The 19,594-nt window shown below is 40.2% G+C and overlaps 1 protein-coding gene across 1 annotated transcript in view; it reads left to right on the top strand.

Annotated features, from left to right (window-relative positions):
• Positions 1-19,156, top strand: part of LOC130875244 (alpha-2-macroglobulin-like) — a 46,585-nt gene extending 27,429 nt beyond the window's left edge. Inside the window, exons 21-36 of the mRNA XM_057771000.1 lie at positions 75-196; positions 642-693; positions 5,599-5,682; positions 6,466-6,642; positions 6,936-7,023; positions 8,140-8,296; positions 8,573-8,647; positions 9,548-9,728; positions 11,490-11,713; positions 14,194-14,412; positions 14,569-14,696; positions 15,509-15,599; positions 16,412-16,480; positions 17,910-18,012; positions 18,442-18,483; positions 18,809-19,156. Coding sequence (XP_057626983.1) covers positions 75-196; positions 642-693; positions 5,599-5,682; positions 6,466-6,642; positions 6,936-7,023; positions 8,140-8,296; positions 8,573-8,647; positions 9,548-9,728; positions 11,490-11,713; positions 14,194-14,412; positions 14,569-14,696; positions 15,509-15,599; positions 16,412-16,480; positions 17,910-18,012; positions 18,442-18,483; positions 18,809-18,825 — 1,829 coding nt within the window. The 3' untranslated portion in view covers positions 18,826-19,156. The remainder of the gene's footprint in view (positions 1-74; positions 197-641; positions 694-5,598; positions 5,683-6,465; positions 6,643-6,935; positions 7,024-8,139; positions 8,297-8,572; positions 8,648-9,547; positions 9,729-11,489; positions 11,714-14,193; positions 14,413-14,568; positions 14,697-15,508; positions 15,600-16,411; positions 16,481-17,909; positions 18,013-18,441; positions 18,484-18,808) is intronic.
• The last annotated feature ends 438 nt before the right edge of the window (positions 19,157-19,594 follow it).

Below are 19,594 nucleotides of genomic sequence, written 5' to 3'. Positions count from 1 at the left end.
CTAATCTGAGCTTGATAGCATGGAGAAAGGGGAAATGTACTCATCTCTACTTGGCTTTTTTTTTTTCCTGCAAGGAAATGTGAATTTCACTGTGAGTGCAGAGGCTCTCAACTCTCAGAAGCGTTGTGGGAATGAGGTACCAGTGGTCCCTGAACGTGGAAAGAAAGACACAATCATCAAGTCCCTGTTAGTTGAAGTAAGCAAACCTGCCTCCCTGAGAGAACAAACTGAGTCACAGAGAGTGGAATCAGTTAGGGGTCTGACTCTTTTTAGGGTTTCAGCTCTTCAACTCTTCAATTTCTTCTTCTAATGTTAAATAATGCACAATGCATAATAAGGTTCATAATACCATAAATATGTAGCTACTGTAATAACACTAATATATTTATGTTTCACAATATTTTCATTGCTCTATTCATCACCCATTCGTCTATCTATCTGTCTACTTATCATCTATCATCATAATTTTCTGTCTTTAATTAATTGCATTAATCTTCATTCATTTGTATTTATTTATTTATATATGTATATAATGCATAAATCCTTCCCTTAACTATAATGATCTCTGTCCTGAAACAACAACACACAGATCCCTAAGGTCAATGCATTTTATCTTAACTTTTCTTTTTTTTTACCTACAGCCTGAAGGTCTAGAGAATGAAGTGGCATTCAACAGTTTGCATTGTCCAACCGGTAAAGCCTCAACCATATAGTTAAGCTCACTTTGACTAAGACTTGTATGGCATTTGAAATTCAAAGATTTTTTTTTCACATTTTCCATGGGATAAAACCTGAAGTGTCATCAGTACGTGTGACAGATGAGCTAGAAAGTAGTTCCTAAAGAGGTCAGGGTGTGTTGGTACGCACCCGTAATCCCAGCACTTGGGATGCCAAGGCAGGGAATCCAAAACAAGCAAAAAAACAAAAACACCCATCCTAAACAAAGAATGCTTCCTAAAAGACAAGGAGGCAGTTCTTCTTGTGTTCAAACTACTATCTGGTTCTCTTGGCACTCATTTTTGAAGACTCTCCTTTTCTCACTCTATTCTTTGCTCTTCATTGAAAGTTGTCTATACACATGTGAATTCACTTCTCATATCTCTATACTTTTACAGCGGTCTCTCTATGTATATTTTAATGCAAATGTCATGTGATTTTAATAATGTCAGTTTTGTAATGTACTTACATACAGGGTAACGCCTTGAGTTCTGTTCTTTTTGCCTGTGATTACCTTTGCTATTTTTTTTCTGCTCCCACATCTATTTTAAGGTTGTCTTTTCAATTTCTATGAAATATGATCATGAAATTTTGAAAGAGTTGTATTAAATTTATAGATTGATTTGGGTCATACAAGCATTTTCACACTATTTTTCTAATCGATGAACATGGGGTATCTTTCTATTAATCTGTTTTATTTTTAATTTCTTTCAATTTTTCATACTTTCCAGCGTGTCTTTTTAAAAAAGTCTCTTATCTTAGTTAAATTTATTCCTACACATTTCCCCCAAAACAACTAAAAACAGGATTGTTATTTAGATTTCTTTTATATCCTGAGACCTTTTTTGATTTTATGTGTATGTGTGTGTGTTGCCTGAATGTGCGTCTGTGAACCACGTGTTTGCATGGTATTCATGAACATAAGAGGGCATTGAATCCCTAAGACTGGTGTTATGGATGGTTGTGGCTCAACTCCAGGTCCTCTGGAAGAGCAGCTACCACTGAGTCATCTCCCCAGTCCCTGATTCAATTTCTCTTACAGTAACAGTAATCTGCAAAGGTAAAAGTACTTTTTTTACAGATTTTTGTGTGTTCATTTTGTGCCCTGTTCATTTACTGCTTGCAATGACTTTAGAGTGGAGGTTTCCTGCAATCATCACACTAGAGTGACTGACATCTTTCTTTATGCTTTATGCTTTCTTTCTTCTTCTTCTTCTTCTTCTTCTTCTTCTTCTTCTTCTTCTTCTTCTTCTTCTTCTTCTTCTTCTTCTTCTTCTTCTTCTTCTTCTTCTTCTTCTTCTTCTTCCTTTGTCTGATTGTTCTTGGCAATTCCAGCCCTGTAAGTAGAAGTGAAAAAAGTAGGGTGTCCCATCTTGTTCCAGATCATAGAGAAAAGGTTTTCAAGTTTTCTCTGTTGAGTAAGTGTTGCCTTTGGTGTGTTAAGATACATTCCTCTGTACCTAATTTGGTGAGGGGTTTTATCAGCACAGTGTTTTGAATTTTGTTCAATTGTTTTTCTCCATGCAATGAAGCAGCAATGCTTTTCATCCCTCATTTTGTCACCATGGTATGTGACAGTGACTGGCCTGTGATGAACCACTCTTGTATCCAGAGGACTGATCCCAGTTGATCATGGTGTATGATTCATTACATGTGGCATTGAATTTAGCTTGCTGTCATATTGCTGGTTGTTGTTACATCTGTGTTTGTAAAGACACTGACCTGCAATTTTCTTTTCTTGTAATGCCTTTGCCAGGCAAGGCTAATCTCACAAAAATTATTTGGAAATATTCCTTCTTTAATGTTTCTGGAAGACTCAGAAAGATTGGTGTTATTTCTTTAGCTAGTTCATTGAATTCAACAGTACAGTCATTAGGTTCTAGATTTTTCTTTAAAGGAGATTTTAATACCAAGTCAGTATTCTGATTAATTTTTGGTATGTTAGGATTTACTATTTCTTTTTGATAAATTATTGATTGACTACAAACCTCCAGAAATGTGCCCATTCCTTCTAACTAATCTATTTGTTATTGCATAATTGTATCTTTCCTACCAGTTTGGGGTAGCTTGTCTTGGTCTAATTGCTCATGAGAAATGCTAGTCCTTTACTTGAGATCTTCCTGCTGTTTGGGTTGGACACTTAATACATTTTATCTCTTAGAACTGCATTGTCTGTGGCCTGTAGGTTTGGATATTTTATGTTTCCCTTTTCATTTGTCCCATAATGTTTTTAATTGGATCTCAATTTCTTCATCGATACACTGGTTCTTCAGGTACTGGCTGGCTACATAATTTCCATACTTTCATGATTTTTTCTGAGATTCTCCCTGTGTTATTTCATGATATACTGACAGAAGGTGATTTCATATTGTTTGATCCTGTAGCCTAACATATGATCTACCCCAAATAACATTTTGTGTGCTTCTGAAGAATGGGCAGTCAGGAAGAGCTAGGTCTCCCCAGAACAGAATTCTAGCTCCTCCTTCAGCTGCCTAGGCTCCTGCAGGTGGTCGGGTTTCCCTTTCTGCAGCTTCCCCGATGTGAGCCCCAGGAATGGTTGTTTTTGAAAGGTCTTTAGTGTTATTTACCTCTCCCATACTCCACACTCTATCCTACCATCCACTTCTGACCCAGTTTAACCCTTCCTCTTCCATTGTTCCTTTTACCCTTACCAGCGCAGCCTGTCTCCCCTCCCTTGGACAGCCTTCCTTGGGGCCCCTTGGTCATTTCTTGATGTCTATGGTTATTCCAAATGAAACATACATTATGAAGATTGAAAGCTAATGTCCTCAGATGAGAGGAAACATGTGTCATCTGTCTTGCTGGATCTTGATGGCCTCACTTGGAGTGACTGTTTCCAACTCCGGGCACCTAACTTTAGGATTTCATTATTTCATCTCAAACAGTTCAATAAGGTTGCACTGTGAACATGTACATATTTCATTATCCACTCTTCAGTTGGATATCTAGGCTGTTTCCATTTCCTGGATATCAGAGCATCAGTGAACATGGATGAGCAAGTATCTCTAGAGCAGGACTCTGTGGAGCCCTTTAAGTATACAAGCAAGATTGGCATAGCTGAGTCATATGAAAGACCTAGTTTTAGCTTTTTGAGGAACATCCACAGTGATTTCCATAGTGGTTGAACCAATTTGCCTTTCTAATGACAGTGGATAAATATTATCCTTTCTCCACATCCTTTTCAGCATTTGTCATTATTCATGTTTTTTTTTATCTTAGCGTTCTGAGTCAGGTGAGATAAAATCTCAAAGTAGACTTATTGTTGTGGTCATAGATCAATGTATTCCTCAACCCTCATCGGAGAAGATTCTATTTGCAGTAGATGGCAATTAACACAGAGACCCGTAACAGGTCAGTGTGCAGGGAATAAGAGACTGCAGAATACTCATCCCTAAAGGGAACATATATAGTTCACCACCCCCAGACTCTCCGAGATCATTGTGGAAGAGGGGACAGAAAAAGTGTAAGTGACAGAGGTGGCAGATGACTACATGGAAACAGTGTCACGGCAGAGCAGAGGACAAAGCAGGGCACCTGCATGTATGAACTCACAACAGACACAAAACCTGTGTAAGTCCACGCCAGACCAAAGCCCAGCACGGGAAAGGATGTCGGCACGTGAGTTCACCCCAGCCATCAAGCAAATGGCAGGTTTTAGCTGCTGAGAGAGGGAGAGACAGTTTTCTCTAGAGTCTAGCCCCCGGAAAGTCAATCACATTCTAGTGGAAGACCACAGATGCACACAAATATTTGAACAGACCAAACTGATATTGAAGGGGGCTAGGGGATGGGGGTGGAGGAAGGCTCCAAGTTAGAGTTGCGAGTGTGTGAATATGGTCAAAATATGTTGTACAAAGTGTTCAACTAATTTTTTAAAAACTAGCAAATGTTAGCAAATGTACATACATACACGCGCATGCACACACACACACACAATTTGGTGAAGGGAATTCTAGACAGGAACATGGGGTACAGCAAGGAATAAAGAAAAGTCTAGCTAAGAAAATCTGAGAAATATAGTTCATTTGATAATCAAAGCCCTCATATCTTGACCACATAAATATAATTTCTAAGCATTGCTCCCCACTCCATAAAGAAGAAATGTGTTCTGGCTCTCTATGGAATGTTCTGCAGTCATCTGTTAGGTCTCAGAGTGCGGTGTAAGTTCAGTGAGTTTCTACTTGTTGTCTCCCTGGATGACCTATCTACACTGTAAAGTGGGGTACTGAGGTCCCCCTCCATTACTGCGTTACAGCATGGATCCCACTGTTGTAGCTTTATGAAAAGGATACATAGGAAATAACTATTGCACTTCTCTATTTTATTTTTAATGAGTCAGGTACTATTCATTTTCTTACTCCTATTTTAGAAGGCTTCCATTAAAATATACTATATTCACATCTAAAAGAAAGAACACAACTTGTAGAATTTAGGACTATTTAGGGAGTTTTTCTTTGCTTATTTGTACACATGAATCTTTGCCGGATTTTCCCCTCTCATGATTGTTGAGAGAGAGTTGTGAAGGTGTGCGCTAAAATAGGTCCTGTTGTCCTGAGCACACTGTGCAGGCTGTGCAGTGACTGCAACAGAACCTCTGTTTCAGCCTCATTGACCAGGCGCCTTCTTTGGAAATGCTATTTCACATCGGGGGAGAACGGATGGTTTGGGATGAATTATGACAATCTCCAAATCCCAGAAACCCCTAATATCAGAACAAAAACTTGTTTCATTTTTAAAAAGGAACAACTCTTCCAAAGTAGCTTATGTGTAAGGCACAATTCTAGTTTCCCAGCCATCGACGTCACTGAAAGACGAAATGTGGAATGGACTTTCCTGGTGATGACGTGCTTCTTGCCCTAGGTACTGAGGTGTCTGAACAGATAACCCTGAAGCTGCCACCAGATGTAGTCAAGGACTCTGCCCGAGCCTCTGTCACTGTTTTGGGTGAGTTCACTTCTTAGGGAATTTGTATGTTAACTTCTGCTGAATTTCTTTTTCATTAATATATACATAAATAGATGATATGTGGAGATAGATAGATGGATAGATAGTAGAAATAGATGATAGATTAGATAGATAGATAGATAGATAGATAGATAGATAGATAGATAGATAGATAGATAGAAAGATAGATAGGAAGATAGAAACAGAAGTTATTTGTATTTACCCAGCAAAATTGTTGTACTTTATAATTTTTGACTTTTTAAATTAAAATATATTTACATCATTTTTTCCTTTGTCCCTTCCAAACCCTCTCAGGTACCCCCTTGCACTCTCTTCTAAATTATTACCCCTTAAAAAATTGTTGTTTTACACACACACTCCTAAATATATTAGTACAACTGCTCAGCCTATACAGTGTTACTTTTCTATAAATACTTTTTCAAAACAAGCAAAAACAACAACAACAACAATGTGATAAGGCACACCTACAATGCCAACACTTGAGAGCTTGAAGCAGAGAGATAGAGAGTTTGTGGCCAGCCTGGGTTTCACAGCAATGCTTTGTCTTAAATACATACATGCATACATACATACATACATGAAAATGTAACTTTCAGCATCTTCTCCTCTTTGAATTGTTTATTGTTTCTAGTAATTCTTCTGTCCCTGAAATGTACCCTTTGCAAAATTACTCACTTTTTAACGTGGCTAATTACTCATTTCTTTTCAGTATTTCAGATCTAATCTTACATTTCATTATTTCCCACCTCTGCCATTCTCTAGGAGATATATTGGGTTCTGCCATGCAAAACACACAGGATCTCCTTAGGATGCCCTATGGCTGCGGAGAACAGAATATGGTTCTGTTTGCTCCTAATATTTATGTCCTGGATTATCTGAATGAAACCCAGCAGCTGACCCAGAAGGTCAAGGACAAGGCCATTGATTATCTCAATATGGGTGAGTACTGAATGAGGGACTGAAAGTCGGCAGCATAGCGTCAGTTGGATTGAGTTAATTATCATTACGATCACATATTATCCCGCCGTCATGGCTACCATAATAGAAAACATTAGCGTGATTTATTTCAAAGGAACTATCTACTTTCCAAACTCCAATAAAATATTCCAAACTCAGAACATGCTATATATGGACAAAAAAAATGAAAAAAAGTCAGAAAAGATGGCAAACATTTTAATCGTCTTTCTGGCTTCCATGGGCATTCAACTTGCCATGTTGTTTTACTATTGCAGGGTACCAAAGACAGTTAAACTACAAGCACCAGGACGGCTCTTACAGCACCTTTGGGGATAAACCCGGCACTAACGGTGCCAGTACCTGGTAAGAAGCCAGTTTCCTGAGCTCTTGTTTTCAACCAGCTCTTTATATGTACTCCAGCTATAATAACAGCAACTCTGTCAAGTCATACATTGTTAGATCTAGAGTGAATTATGCTGCACAAATGCACCAGTATTAGCTAGTTTAATCCGATATCCAAGGACATGCATGCGAAATATGTTCCCAAAAGCCATCTTGGCCATGTTTACCAACATAGTCTCTTCTAAACCAGCTCCCCTAACCCAGAAAGAGATATCGTGAGCATATCACTTGACTTCTAGATAAGCCATATCAACTTCAGCTTCTATCATCTTTCTCAGGTCGTGAGAAAGGATGAATTCTCACAAATTCTCATGAATTACCATGAGAGAGGATGAATTCATTGGGGGAAAAGAATTAAGAATGGTGCAAAATCTTATTTTTACATTCCTAAGTAAAAACAGACCGAATGTTACTGCATAGGAGGGTAGGACATGAGAGGATTCTGCCATCTCTAGGAAGATACCTTTCAAGAGAAGGGTCTAGGACCATCTCATACTGTTTTCTCTTCAGACTATATAAACCTTTTGCCTTTTAAAAGGGCCTTCCTCGGTTTTGATCCTACTGCATGTACTGGCTTTGTGGGAGCCTAGGCAGTTTGGATGCTCACCTTACTAGACCTGGAAGGAGGTGGGAGGTCCTTGGACTTCCCACAGGGCAGGGAACCCTGACTGCTCTTCGGGCTGTTGAGGGAGGGGGACTTGATTGGGGGAGGGGGAGGGAAATGGGAGGCGGAGGCGGGGAGGAGGCAGAAATCTTTAATAAATAAATAAAATAAAATAAACATACATGCAGACAGACACTGTGTACATAATAAATAAATCTTTTAAAATATAAAAAATAAATAAATAAAAAACAAAAGGGCCTTCCTCAAAGAACTAAGAAAAACAATTTGGCAAGAAATCTCCAGATTCTTTACGGCTAAGGCAATTTCTAGGTCTAAAGTCTTCTCCCTGAAGCTAAAGGAGAGGGCGTCTCCAGCACACACATGATTGGATACTTCTTCATGAAGCATGCTGATGGGAAGTGGTTCTAAAGTCATGGTAATGTCAAATGTACAATCACTTCTCCCTCACCCAGGCTCACAGCCTTTGTGCTGAAGAGTTTTGCTCACGCTCGAAAATATATCTTCATCCATGAAACACATATCGCGCAAGCCCTCCTCTGGCTCTCCCATCAGCAGAAAGACAATGGCTGTTTCAGGAGCTCTGGGTCCCTGTTCAACAATGCGATAAAGGTGAGTCATTCCAGACCTAGTTTTGATTTATTTCTTATAAGATCTGCGAGGACAGAGAGAAGACGATATATGGTAGAAATTACCAAGAGATCCATCAGAGAACAAGAAGACCTAGACATTACCAAGAAAGAAAGGATAGAGTTCATACTTAATGTGACATAATGACTGGGGGATGGGTATTAAAAAGTTATAAGTTTCACAACACAACATCATAAGAATAACTAATTAATAGAATTCTTAGAACTACTCTGATCTCTTTCTCTTGCCCATTCACAGGGAGGAGTAGATGATGAAGTCACCTTGTCTGCCTACGTCACCATTGCTCTCCTGGAGATGTCTCTCCCTGTCACTGTGGGTACCACTTCATTCCCTGTGAAAAGGTGGCTCTGGATGCAGCAAAATCTTGGCCCATTGTCTGAGACTTGAGCTTCCTATCACCAAAGTCAGCTTCCCTTCTATGCAATACAAATGTTCCACAGATCCTCTTGCTCAATCAAAGAAGAAAGGTTTACGTTTTCTCAGGGAGGCTTCTGTGCTGTTTCTCCCCCATGACCATCTCCACTTCCCAAAAGATCCTAAAGATAGGATTGATACCAGACTAATGATTGATAATAGATTCCTTTTTCTTTCCTTTCGAGAAATTCATGTGTGTATGAAGTAACATGCAATCATACCCCCCTGTATTTCCTCCCTCCAAGTCCCCTCCATTTCCTCATCAACCCCTCCCTTCCCAACTTCATGTCTTTTTTGAAAAATACAACCCACTAAGTCCAGTTGGTGCTACTCCTGTGTTCATGAGTGTGTGGCCATCCCCAAAGCATGGGACTTCGACCAGGGATTGGGCTCTTGAAAATGCATGATCCTCTCTCCCTCCAGAAACTACTAAGTACCAAGAATGCCTCAGTAGGAGGTGTAATCTGGAGCGCACCTACCCCATCTATGCCAGAATTTTGTCTGGCTTGATCATGTGTAGGTCTTGTGCCTGTAGCCCTAGCTTCTGGAAGCTCACAGTCTGTTGGTCATGCCGTATTCAGAAGCAAGCATTTCACAGCACTCCTCCCTACCCTGACATCCTTTCTGTCTCCTCTTGTGTGATCCCCTGAGCCTGGGTTAGGTGTGATTCCTTCTATGTATAAGAATGAACTGGATACATGTCTTTATCTCTAGTGTCATGTTCTATTTTGTGTGCTTCCCTGGGAAGGCCATCACCTTTGTTCACATAGCTGTTTCCTTTCTGCCCGCTTTTCTCAGGACACTGTTGTCCGCAATGCCCTCTTTTGCCTGGACACAGCCTGGAAGTCAGCAAAGGAAGGAGCCCACGGCAGCTATGTCTACACTAAGGCGCTGTTGGCCTATGCATTTGCCCTTGCTGGGAACCAGGTCATGAGGACAGAGATTCTGAAATCACTTAGTGGGGAATCTGTGAAAGAAGGTAAGAGCAGGTCTGAGATCTTTCTCCTGCCAACATTCCGGGCACCAAAAAAATGCACGGTAGATTGTCCCTATCCTGCGTCTTGTGACCTCTGTCCTCTCCGCTACCTGCTGTCTATCATCTAGTTACCTACATATTCCATATAATTTTTAAAAAAAATCTATGATTTTAAAAATGAAATCACACATCAAAAAATAAGAAGCATCGAAGAATAAAAACAGCTTGAAGCTCAGCCTTGGAGACTCACTCCAAAGAAACTATTTGTGTGAAGCTGGGTGAGCTTCTTCTGTAAACAGGGATAAGGTTTGCCCTGCAGGGTTGTTGCATTAAGTGATTATTAAAATAAATGTAAACACTTAGTGTAAACACTGGGTGGCACATGGTAAATGTCATAGAAATACCAGCTGCCATTACTCATTACTAAGACTGCAGTCCTCAATCCACATCTGTCCCTTCCTTGGTGACCTCATGAGAAAGTTCTGGCATTTTGTCTTATTGCAGAATTCAGTCATGTTGACCAATCTTTTTGTTTTCATGTGGTAGTTTACATACATCACAGTTTATGTGAGAAGTTAACGAAAAAGAAAACACAATACACATACTCAATAACATTAACCATATCCTCTTTGGTAGTGTTATGAAATGTTCTTAATATGTTGAGAAATACTTCAGATAATGCAAAAAGAATAAAGAATAGTTAGAAAATACTGGGTAACTCATTCCCAGAATAAGAAATAAAGTATTCCCAAGGCACACAAAAAATTCCATGTTTCATTTCCATCTTCAGAGGTTAACATTATCTTGAGTTCATTATTACAATACATACAAGTGTATTTGTTGCATTTGTCCATAAGTAATACATTAATTTTATAAAGTTTTCATCTTTGCATCTGCAGTAGCATATATGTTGATATTCCTTCAGCTTCTTTTCTGTTTAATTTTTAAGTTTAAGATTATGCAAATAAACTTCCCTATCAACACCTGTGGCTTTAGCTTGTTAATTGTCACTCCTATTTATTATTGAGACAAAATCTTGCTAGGTAGCCTAAGTTAGCCTCAAACTCACAATCTCCTGCTTCTGTCTCCCAAGTCCTGAAGTGACAGATGTGTGCCGCTATGTCAGATCCCTTGTTGAACAACCACAGTGGCTACACAGGTGCCTGTCTCTCTGCACATGTCAGCTTCTCCAAGCTATCCTTCTAGAACCGTAATGACTCACTATAGACCTAACACTTTTTGCTTTGCTGAATGTTGCCAAGTTGCTCGCCAGCATAAGCTCACTTTCCACAGCAATCCTTGCCAGTTCCATCCCTTAGACAGGCACGTCTGCTTTGGGTATTTTAAAGACGAAAAGAGCTCTTGCAATCTAATGAGTATAAGCTTCTGTTATTTCATATGCTCTGTGACATTCACAGGAGACTTCTCAGGAAAGGTTTTATTAGGTATCCACTACAGTCTAGTTAAGCTCAAGATCACATCATAAGCAGACTACCCACGGCTAGTGAGAAAACTTTCTCCCAGGGTACAACCGCAGTGGCTGTTTTAAGTCACAAGTAGTTAAGGGTCCTGTGACTCTACCAACAGCCCCTGTCTTGATGGGAGTGAAACATCCAGTTCACATTTATACCAAAGGGAACATAATTCTCTAAGGTTTGAAAGATTACATCTGAAGTGCAGTCCTCACTTTAGCTCTGCCCTGGTTACTTTCAAACAACAATATAAATATTTAGTCACTGATGGATATCTTTTCTTCACCTCCAGACATCTCCATCCACTGGGCCAGTCCTCAGAAACCCATGGTGCCAGAGGGTATTTGGTACCAAGCTCAGGCTCCCTCTGCTGAGGTAGAGATGAGTGCCTACGTGCTCCTGGCCTATCTCACGGCCCAGCCTGCTCCCACCCAAGAGGACCTGACTGCTGCGACGCTCATTGTCAAGTGGCTCACGAAGCAGCAGAATTCGCACGGTGGCTTCTCCTCCACTCAGGTCAGATATTGGTCAGAACCTTTTACTTCGCCTTTAAATGGCGAAAGACTTGCTAACTATAAACACACACAAGAACAAAAGAGTGCCGGTGACCTGAAGGATTATAATAGACAAAGATAGTGGGGAGAAATTCAAAGACAGCTAAAAAGTGTTCTTAGCCGACGACACCCCACCCCGTCCCAGATTCCCATAGTCTCCTGGTTTCAATAACAAATCCACATACCTACAACAGTCCTAGGGCAACAGAAGGAAGGGAAAATTACCTGTCATTCTTCTTGCAGGCAGAGGCTCTCTTTTGAACTGTTAGTGGGAACCCTAACTCAACATTCTCTCCTTACAGATGTGTTTATGTTTAAACTAGACAGTTTTGATGTTCCCCAGACACCTCTTGGTACACAAAAATATGTGTACTAGGAACATAATGGACTGTCTTTACTCACCCAGTCTCTCAAGCAAAACTATGTATTCCTGCATCTAACAATTCATCAGCACACGCCCAGCAAGAAGCTTCATTTTCAGAGAAAGTAGATGTTAGCATACATCTTTTCTCAGAGAAAAGAGAATGTGGAGAAATACAATCTTGCCCTTTTCTATTCCATTAAAAATAAGATTATTTTTTTCCCACAAAAATGAAAAAACAGTTATTTGATTAAAAATCATTTTCACTGATTTCTTAGAAATGTATCATTTAAATGTACCCTCCCAGCTCAGTATCAATGGCATTGAGAATATAACATGGCCAGGAGGAAGTGAACACAGGTGGTATTCTGACAAAAAGGGAGAGTAAGAAGAGCACCACAGCAGGGGGGGATGTTCCTAAGCTCCCTGATTCCTGTGGAGAAACTGAGGCCTGACTCTGAGCAGGTATAAAGACTTTGGCTCCTCATCTGCACAGGAGAAGTTTAATTTGGAAAGGAAACCAGACAACGCTCTGACTGGGTCACAGCAGATAGGATCATAATGGTTCAAAGGGCCTCCGTAAGTAATTAGCTGATGCTAATAAGGATTCCCATTTACATATGTTTTCTACATCCCATACCACACACGTTTATATAGGGAGACAGAGAGAGATCAGTTTACTGTAGGGCACACAACCCAAGGCATGTTGTGATGTTATTATCCCATTATCCACCCGGAAGTTGTGATCATTCTTTAAAGCTTAAACAAATGAAGAGAATACAAAACTAGGAAACCTAAAACCCTGTGACTGCTACCAGAACTTTGGGAAATCAGAGTTTTCCTATCTATATTAGCACTTCTTTCATTCCATAACAAAATATCAGAGAATAATCCTGCAAAGGACGGAGGCTGATTTAGCTTCCAGGTTTTGATACTGAAAGCCCAGAGGACAGGCAAACACATGAAATAAGGCTCTGGAACAGGCTGCCCTGCCTGTAGAAGGATCAGCGGGCCGCGTTCCTGACCTCCCTGCACAGCTAGCTTTATACCCGAAGTAACAACACACAAACTGTATTCTTCTAAATACTGCCTGGCCCATTAGTTTCAGCCTCTTATTGGCTAATTCTCACATCTTTCTTTAACCCATATTTATTAATCTGTGTAGCACCACAAGGTGGTGGCTTATCGGGAAGAATCTTAACCTGCGTCCATCTCGGAGGAGAGCTATAGCGTCTGTCTCACTGCCTTCTTCCTCCCAGCATTCTGTTCTGTCTACTCCGCCTATCTAAGTTCTGCCCTATCAGGCCAAGCAGTTTTCTTTATTAATTAACCAATGAAAGCAACAGATAGATAGAAAACCCACCTACATCACCTGCCTGCCAGCTTCCTCTCCTTGCGGAGAATCAAGAATCGCAGTTGAGGAAACATATGTGGAAAGATGATACTCTGTTTTGAAACAGGAAGCCAGAGACCTGTATAGGCCAGAGTTGTTCTTTTTATAGCAACGAACTAGCAAGAACTCTCTTGGATTCCCACCAGAACATAATCCCTCCCAGGAGCAATGCGGCCAGTGCGTTAAGGTCCTCTGTATTAGTTATGATCCTGTTGCTATGATATAGCACTATTATCAAGGAGACTGAGAGAAGGAAGGGTTTATTTGGTTTATGGTCCCAGACGAATAAGAATCTGTCATGGCAAAGAAGTCTGGCAGCAAGGGGCGGACATGGTGGCAGGAACCTGACACAGAGAGCTCACTCTTAATGTCAAGCTTGGACTAGGGAGCAATGTGGTAACAATGCAAGACTTTTAGCTCTCAAAATCCACCCCAGTGGCATTCTTTCCTCCAACAAGGCCACACCAACAGTAAAACTCCCCCCAAACAGTGTCACCAACAGGGGAACAGACACATGTTCAAATATGGGAGCCTCTGTGGGACATTTTCGTTCAAACCAGAACAGCCTCCTACTTGCTTTGGTCCCCCTCCAATAGCACCATTATAGGGAGTAAGCTTCAGACTTGGAAGCAACAGATAGATTCCAAACATAACAATTTTTGAGTGAGTGGTGCCATTCCTCTTTCAGGACACAGTGGTAGCTCTCCATGCTTTGTCCAAATTTGGAGCAGCTACTTTCACAAGAGCTAAGAAAAATGCACAAGTGACCATCTTTTCTTCAAATTTATTTTCTACAAAATTCCAAGTGAACAATGACAACCAATTATTACTGCAGACGGTCAAGTTGCCGACCGTGCCTGGGGATTACACTGCAACAGTGAAAGGAGAAGGATGTGTGTACCTCCAGGTGAGACTTGGGCCGAAGAGAAGGGTCCCCGGAATTGTTCTCCCTGCAAAATCATAACCCAGCAAGCAAATGACCAAGTCAGAGAAAGAGTCAAGGCAGCTGAGGGGAATTTTGAGAAAAGGACAAAAACCGATTCCTTTCTTAAATGTTCTGTAGACATCCTTGAAATACAATGTCCTCCCGGGAGAGAAGAAGTCCCCGTTTGCTTTACGGGTGCAGACTCTACCTCAGAAGAGTGATGATTGCAAAGTTTACACCAGCTTCCAGATCATACTTAGCGTCAGGTAAGACTCGTTTTCATAATTCAAGGTCGGGGGAACAACCCATCTTCTCACTGGAACGTCTCACTCAGAAGAACTCTTGGATAGTAAATAGTTGGATCTGTTTTAAAAATAACATATTCTTTTAAGTTGGTAAAACTGAGTTTCTCAGCAATGAAGCTTATGTTGCCTGTTCTCTACTTTCCGAAGTTAATTCCCTCAAAGAATTACTTACTCCTGATAATAAATAAATAAACAATATCACCTTTGTCTATTACTTGAATTCCTTCTATATGATGAAATTTTAGAGTAACCTTGGTCTTCATGGAAGAAAAAAATTGTTAGAAGGTTTAAATAAAAGGAAGTAATGACTCTTCCATTGTAATTCCGCTGTCAATAAGTAAATCCAGTCATATATAGTACAATGTTTGGAAAACAGCATACATATCCACAGCAATAGTCAAGTGACCACAGGACTTACAAAAACTATCCATGGGACACTTGTGAGTTGACTGACTGCTCTGCTTAGGGAACTGTGGAGGTAAAGTGTGACTAACGAAATCCCAGTATAGATTGGGGCCTCAAGGGCATGTCACCTGCCAAACTTCCTTAAAACACAGGGCAGGTGAGTTCACAAACTTGAAGTTCCCATTCCAGACCTGGTCTCTATGAATTTACTAAGTTCTAAACAAATTCTAACACAAAGCAGGCTTTTCAGGGTCCTTGGAAAATCTTATGTATACTTTGTAGAACCATGGAATAGTCAACATATAGACATAGAAAAAGAATATTAAATAATACAGGAAAACCTAAGTCTTCTTTCCCTGGATCTTCAGCTACACTGGCAGCCGTTCTGACTCCAATATGGCAATTGTTGATGTGAAGATGGTGTCTGGCTTCGTCCCCTTGAAACCAGCAGCGGAGATGGTATGTTCACGATAAGCCCAAGATAGCTATTTTGCATCTGCAGACCGAGATAACATTTACTAAAATACTATTACATTAAGTCTTAAAGAATTATGCCTTCTCCAAATGAAGTGTGTTTGTGCATGTTGTATGTGTTTAGACATCATGGCTACCAGGGAAACTTGCATTCATGTTATCTTTTTCCCCTCTTTATTTTTTCATTTTAATTCAAATATAGTTACGTCTTTTTTCTTTCTGTTCTTTCTTCCAACCTCCCCACATTTCCTTTACTCTCTCTCAAATTCACGGCTTCTTTTTCTTTGTATCCGTGCATACATGTGTCTATATGTGGTATATAAGCAGTTATGGGGCTCACCCCTGAGAAAGATCTATTGTCCTTTTCAACTGTTGTCTAATTGCACAGATCTTAGCATCTTAAGGGGACAAAGCCTAAGAAGATCAGCTGGTCAAATAATAAGAAAATGACTGATCATAAACTTCTGTGTCACAGAAGTTTAGTGAAAATGAGATTGTTTGAGGTTAGAAGGAAAAAACAAGGGAAAAATCTCCTTTATGAATATTACTTGAACCTTGAAAAATGAGTAACTCTCCTTTCTTCAGATACTTCAGCTCTACAAGTACACCATATGCCATACTAATAGCGTGCCCTCCATCCAAGTTACCTTTCATTTTTACTTTTACTTTTTTGTTTATATGGGACGTTTGAAGAACTTCTACCCTCAGGGTATTTTGATGAAAAGCAATTCATTTTCCCTGGAGTCTCCAGGGCTCACATCTATTTATTAACATTTGTGGCACCTCTAATTCTTCAGGTTGAGAGCTCTGTGAATGTGAGCCGGACAGAAGTCAGTAATAACCACGTCTTGATTTACTTGGATAAGGTGAGTGCCCTGACTGATGCAAAACACATAGAAAAATAACCCTGAAGGAACTGTCTGGAAAGTGAGCATTTGTATTTTAGAGTCATCGCCTCAATGCTAGAGACGTGTGACTTCTAACATTACAGTGACTGCCGTCTCCTTGGATATATTTTACCCGAGATTATGAGAAGAAATGCCACACTAGACTACTGGGGTATGAATACTTCCAGGCACCTGTAACACATTCTCCATAACAGTTTTCATTATGTCAGCCGGTGAGCTTGGAGATGCTGAATAATACGGGGAAGTGGTTATTGTGATCAATCAGTCATCATCATCTTCATCAACAGAGTAGAGGAGAAGATACCATCAATCTCAGCTGGCACTTGAACCACACAATAGTAAAACACCAGTGATGTAGAAGGTCCTTCTGTCTATGTGTTGCTTTCATTGGTTGAATAAAGAAACTGCCTTGGCCTGATAGGGCAGAACTTAGGTAGGTGGAGAAGACACAACTAAATTCTGGGAGAAAGAAAGCAGGGTCAGAGAGAGCTGCCATGGAGATGCCAGGTCAGACATGCTAAATCTTTTCCAGTAAGCCACAACCTTGTGGTGAACACAGGTTAATAGAAATGGGTTAAATCAAGATGTGAGAGTTAGCCAATAGGAGGTTAGAACTAATGGGCCAGGCAGTGTTTAAATGAATACAATTTCTGTGTAGTTATTTCGGGTATAAGCTAGCTGGGCAGCCAGGACAAAGGAACCCTCTCTCCATCAACACACCAGTCCACCCACGGACTAATAATTGAAAAGACAGGTGCAACAGCATAGCTTTGCAGATCTCTATTGATAGGAATTTCAGTTGACGAAGCAGCAGTGGCTCATCCTTTATAGACTTCTTTGGGTCTCTATTTGCATTTTTATAGGATGGAAAGACAAAACTGTACTAAACCTCTGAAATTTAAAAGATGATGTAACAGGTATTCAACAGAAAAGGGGTACACACCACAAACAGAGCCATGCAGTGGCATTGATTAATGTAGGGGTTCTCAACTTGTGGGTCACAACCCCTTTGGGGGTCACATATCAGATATCCTGCATATCAGATATTTACATTATGGCTTATAACAGTAGCAAAATTACAGTAATGAAGTAACAATGGAATAATTGTGTGTTTTGGGGTCACTATAAACTGAAGAACTGTATTAAAGAGTTACAACGTTAAAAAGGTTGAGAGTCACTGGACTGAGGCCTGTGTAGTGATGAAGTTAAGTTGAATATATAAGAAGTAATTTTTCTCATTTACTCTGAGGGCTTTCTACACCATACACCATGCTGTTAGCAGATAAAGCCTCCACCCCCCACCCCAAACCCCAATTAACACTTATCTGTCTAGTCAAAGGGAGAAGAAAGCTTCCAGGAAAGTCATTGATCTCTTTTTGATTTCCAGGTGTCAAATCAGAACATAAACTTGTCGTTCACCGTTCAGCAAGATATTCTAATAAAAGACCTAAAGCCTGCCGTAGTGAAAGTCTACGATTACTATGAGAAAGGTGAGTGTGAGCCGCCCGAGCAGACATCCAACTCCCGATCACAGAACTTAGGAAGGCGTTAGGTGACCCGTTAGCACTGGAATCTCATCACTTAGTGCTGTCTCTATCAGGCTGGATTCTTGACTTTCCATCTCCTTACTTCTATGGGAGAAAACACATTTTAAGTGTATCAACCAGCAAAACAAAATAGATGCACAGTTAACTGTCTGTCAGAAAAACCAATTGTAGGGCAATATGAGATTTAAGGGTTACGACAACAGCCTGTCAAGAATCCGGAGTAAGAGAAAAATGTGGCTCACTGTCCCCAGAAGGATGCTCCAGGCAGCAAGCAGGGTATCAGGGGAATGACCTGGGCACTTGTGATGCAATCGCAGATGTGCATCGTGACGTCACATAATGGTGTTTGTTTCCATTTTCCCTTTCTCTCAGATGAGTTTGCAGTCACTCAGTACAGTGCTCCTTGCAGCAAAGGTAACTAGTTTACACTCCTTTACAGAATTGTCTCCCAAATTTCATTCTCCAAAAAGTTCTATGTAAACATTCTTCTTAGGAATCATTTTGCTTATATCAAATATTATTATAGAAAAACATGTGTGTTGGAGAGGCCTGATGCCTCTTCAACCCTCAGCTAGTTTGTAGCACTGCCTGCTGGGAAATTATCTACAATGGATCTCATTTTCTACTGTATTCATTGCACTGTCTTGGACACTATGCTGTTTGTATTTACAGGCAGGGGCATAGTTTGCTTATGGAAACCCAAGCCCATCTCAATTTTCTTTTCTTTTTACTGCTACAGGTAATGAAAATGCTTGAGTATCCGTGAATAAAAAATGTTCTACTGGAGCCCTGTTCTTAGGACTTCATAAGAAAAGCAGTGGTTTTGTATTTCTAGATATTTGATAAATAAAACATTTTTCCTATCTATTAGTCACCATTCTTTCAGTCATCATTTTTTAAATTTTCATGCTTCCAGATCTAATACGCAATAAAAACTGATGAAAATCAAGAATGGAAGGAATTCAGAATACCGAACAGTGATACAGTGATGTTGGTTTGAATAGGCTTCATGGGGTGGGGATGGCACAAAAAGTATCAGATCAATGTTAGGAGAAAGTAAACCATGTTTGGTTGTGGGAATGCCTTAAGGAAGAGCCAAAGAGTATATTTTTATGAGCTAATAAAAGATTCACTTGATCGGAAATACAAAATTGGATATGTTTTATTGGAAAATAGCTTCACTGCTTGGGATTTATGTGTTCCATGAAAGGATAAATTATGCCAAAGGGTAGTGAGAGTGGATGACTTCTAAGACTAAAGCTGTGATCCGTGCAGATGCGAGTATCTCAGAAGGAAGACTGTCTGTGACTCGAATCCAGTTGGAGAGAGATGATATGCTGGAGCGCCTGCAGCCCCTGGGTCATCAAGTCAGGGTAAAAGAACGGAGACAGCATCAAGGGGGCGTTAGACGCAGAAAGCAGATCCTTCACGTGATCTAGTCTCCCATGACCCACTCCTTCCTTTCCTTATTTTATTTTTCTTGCATTCGATATTTAAATCACCCTTTATGTGATGGCATACACAG

Source organism: Chionomys nivalis, chromosome 1 (assembly GCF_950005125.1).
Source record: "Chionomys nivalis chromosome 1, mChiNiv1.1, whole genome shotgun sequence".
Taxonomy (NCBI): Eukaryota; Metazoa; Chordata; class Mammalia; order Rodentia; family Cricetidae; genus Chionomys; species Chionomys nivalis.
The sequence above is the reverse complement of the archived record's forward strand: the minus strand, read 5'-3'. Positions and strand labels throughout refer to the sequence as shown.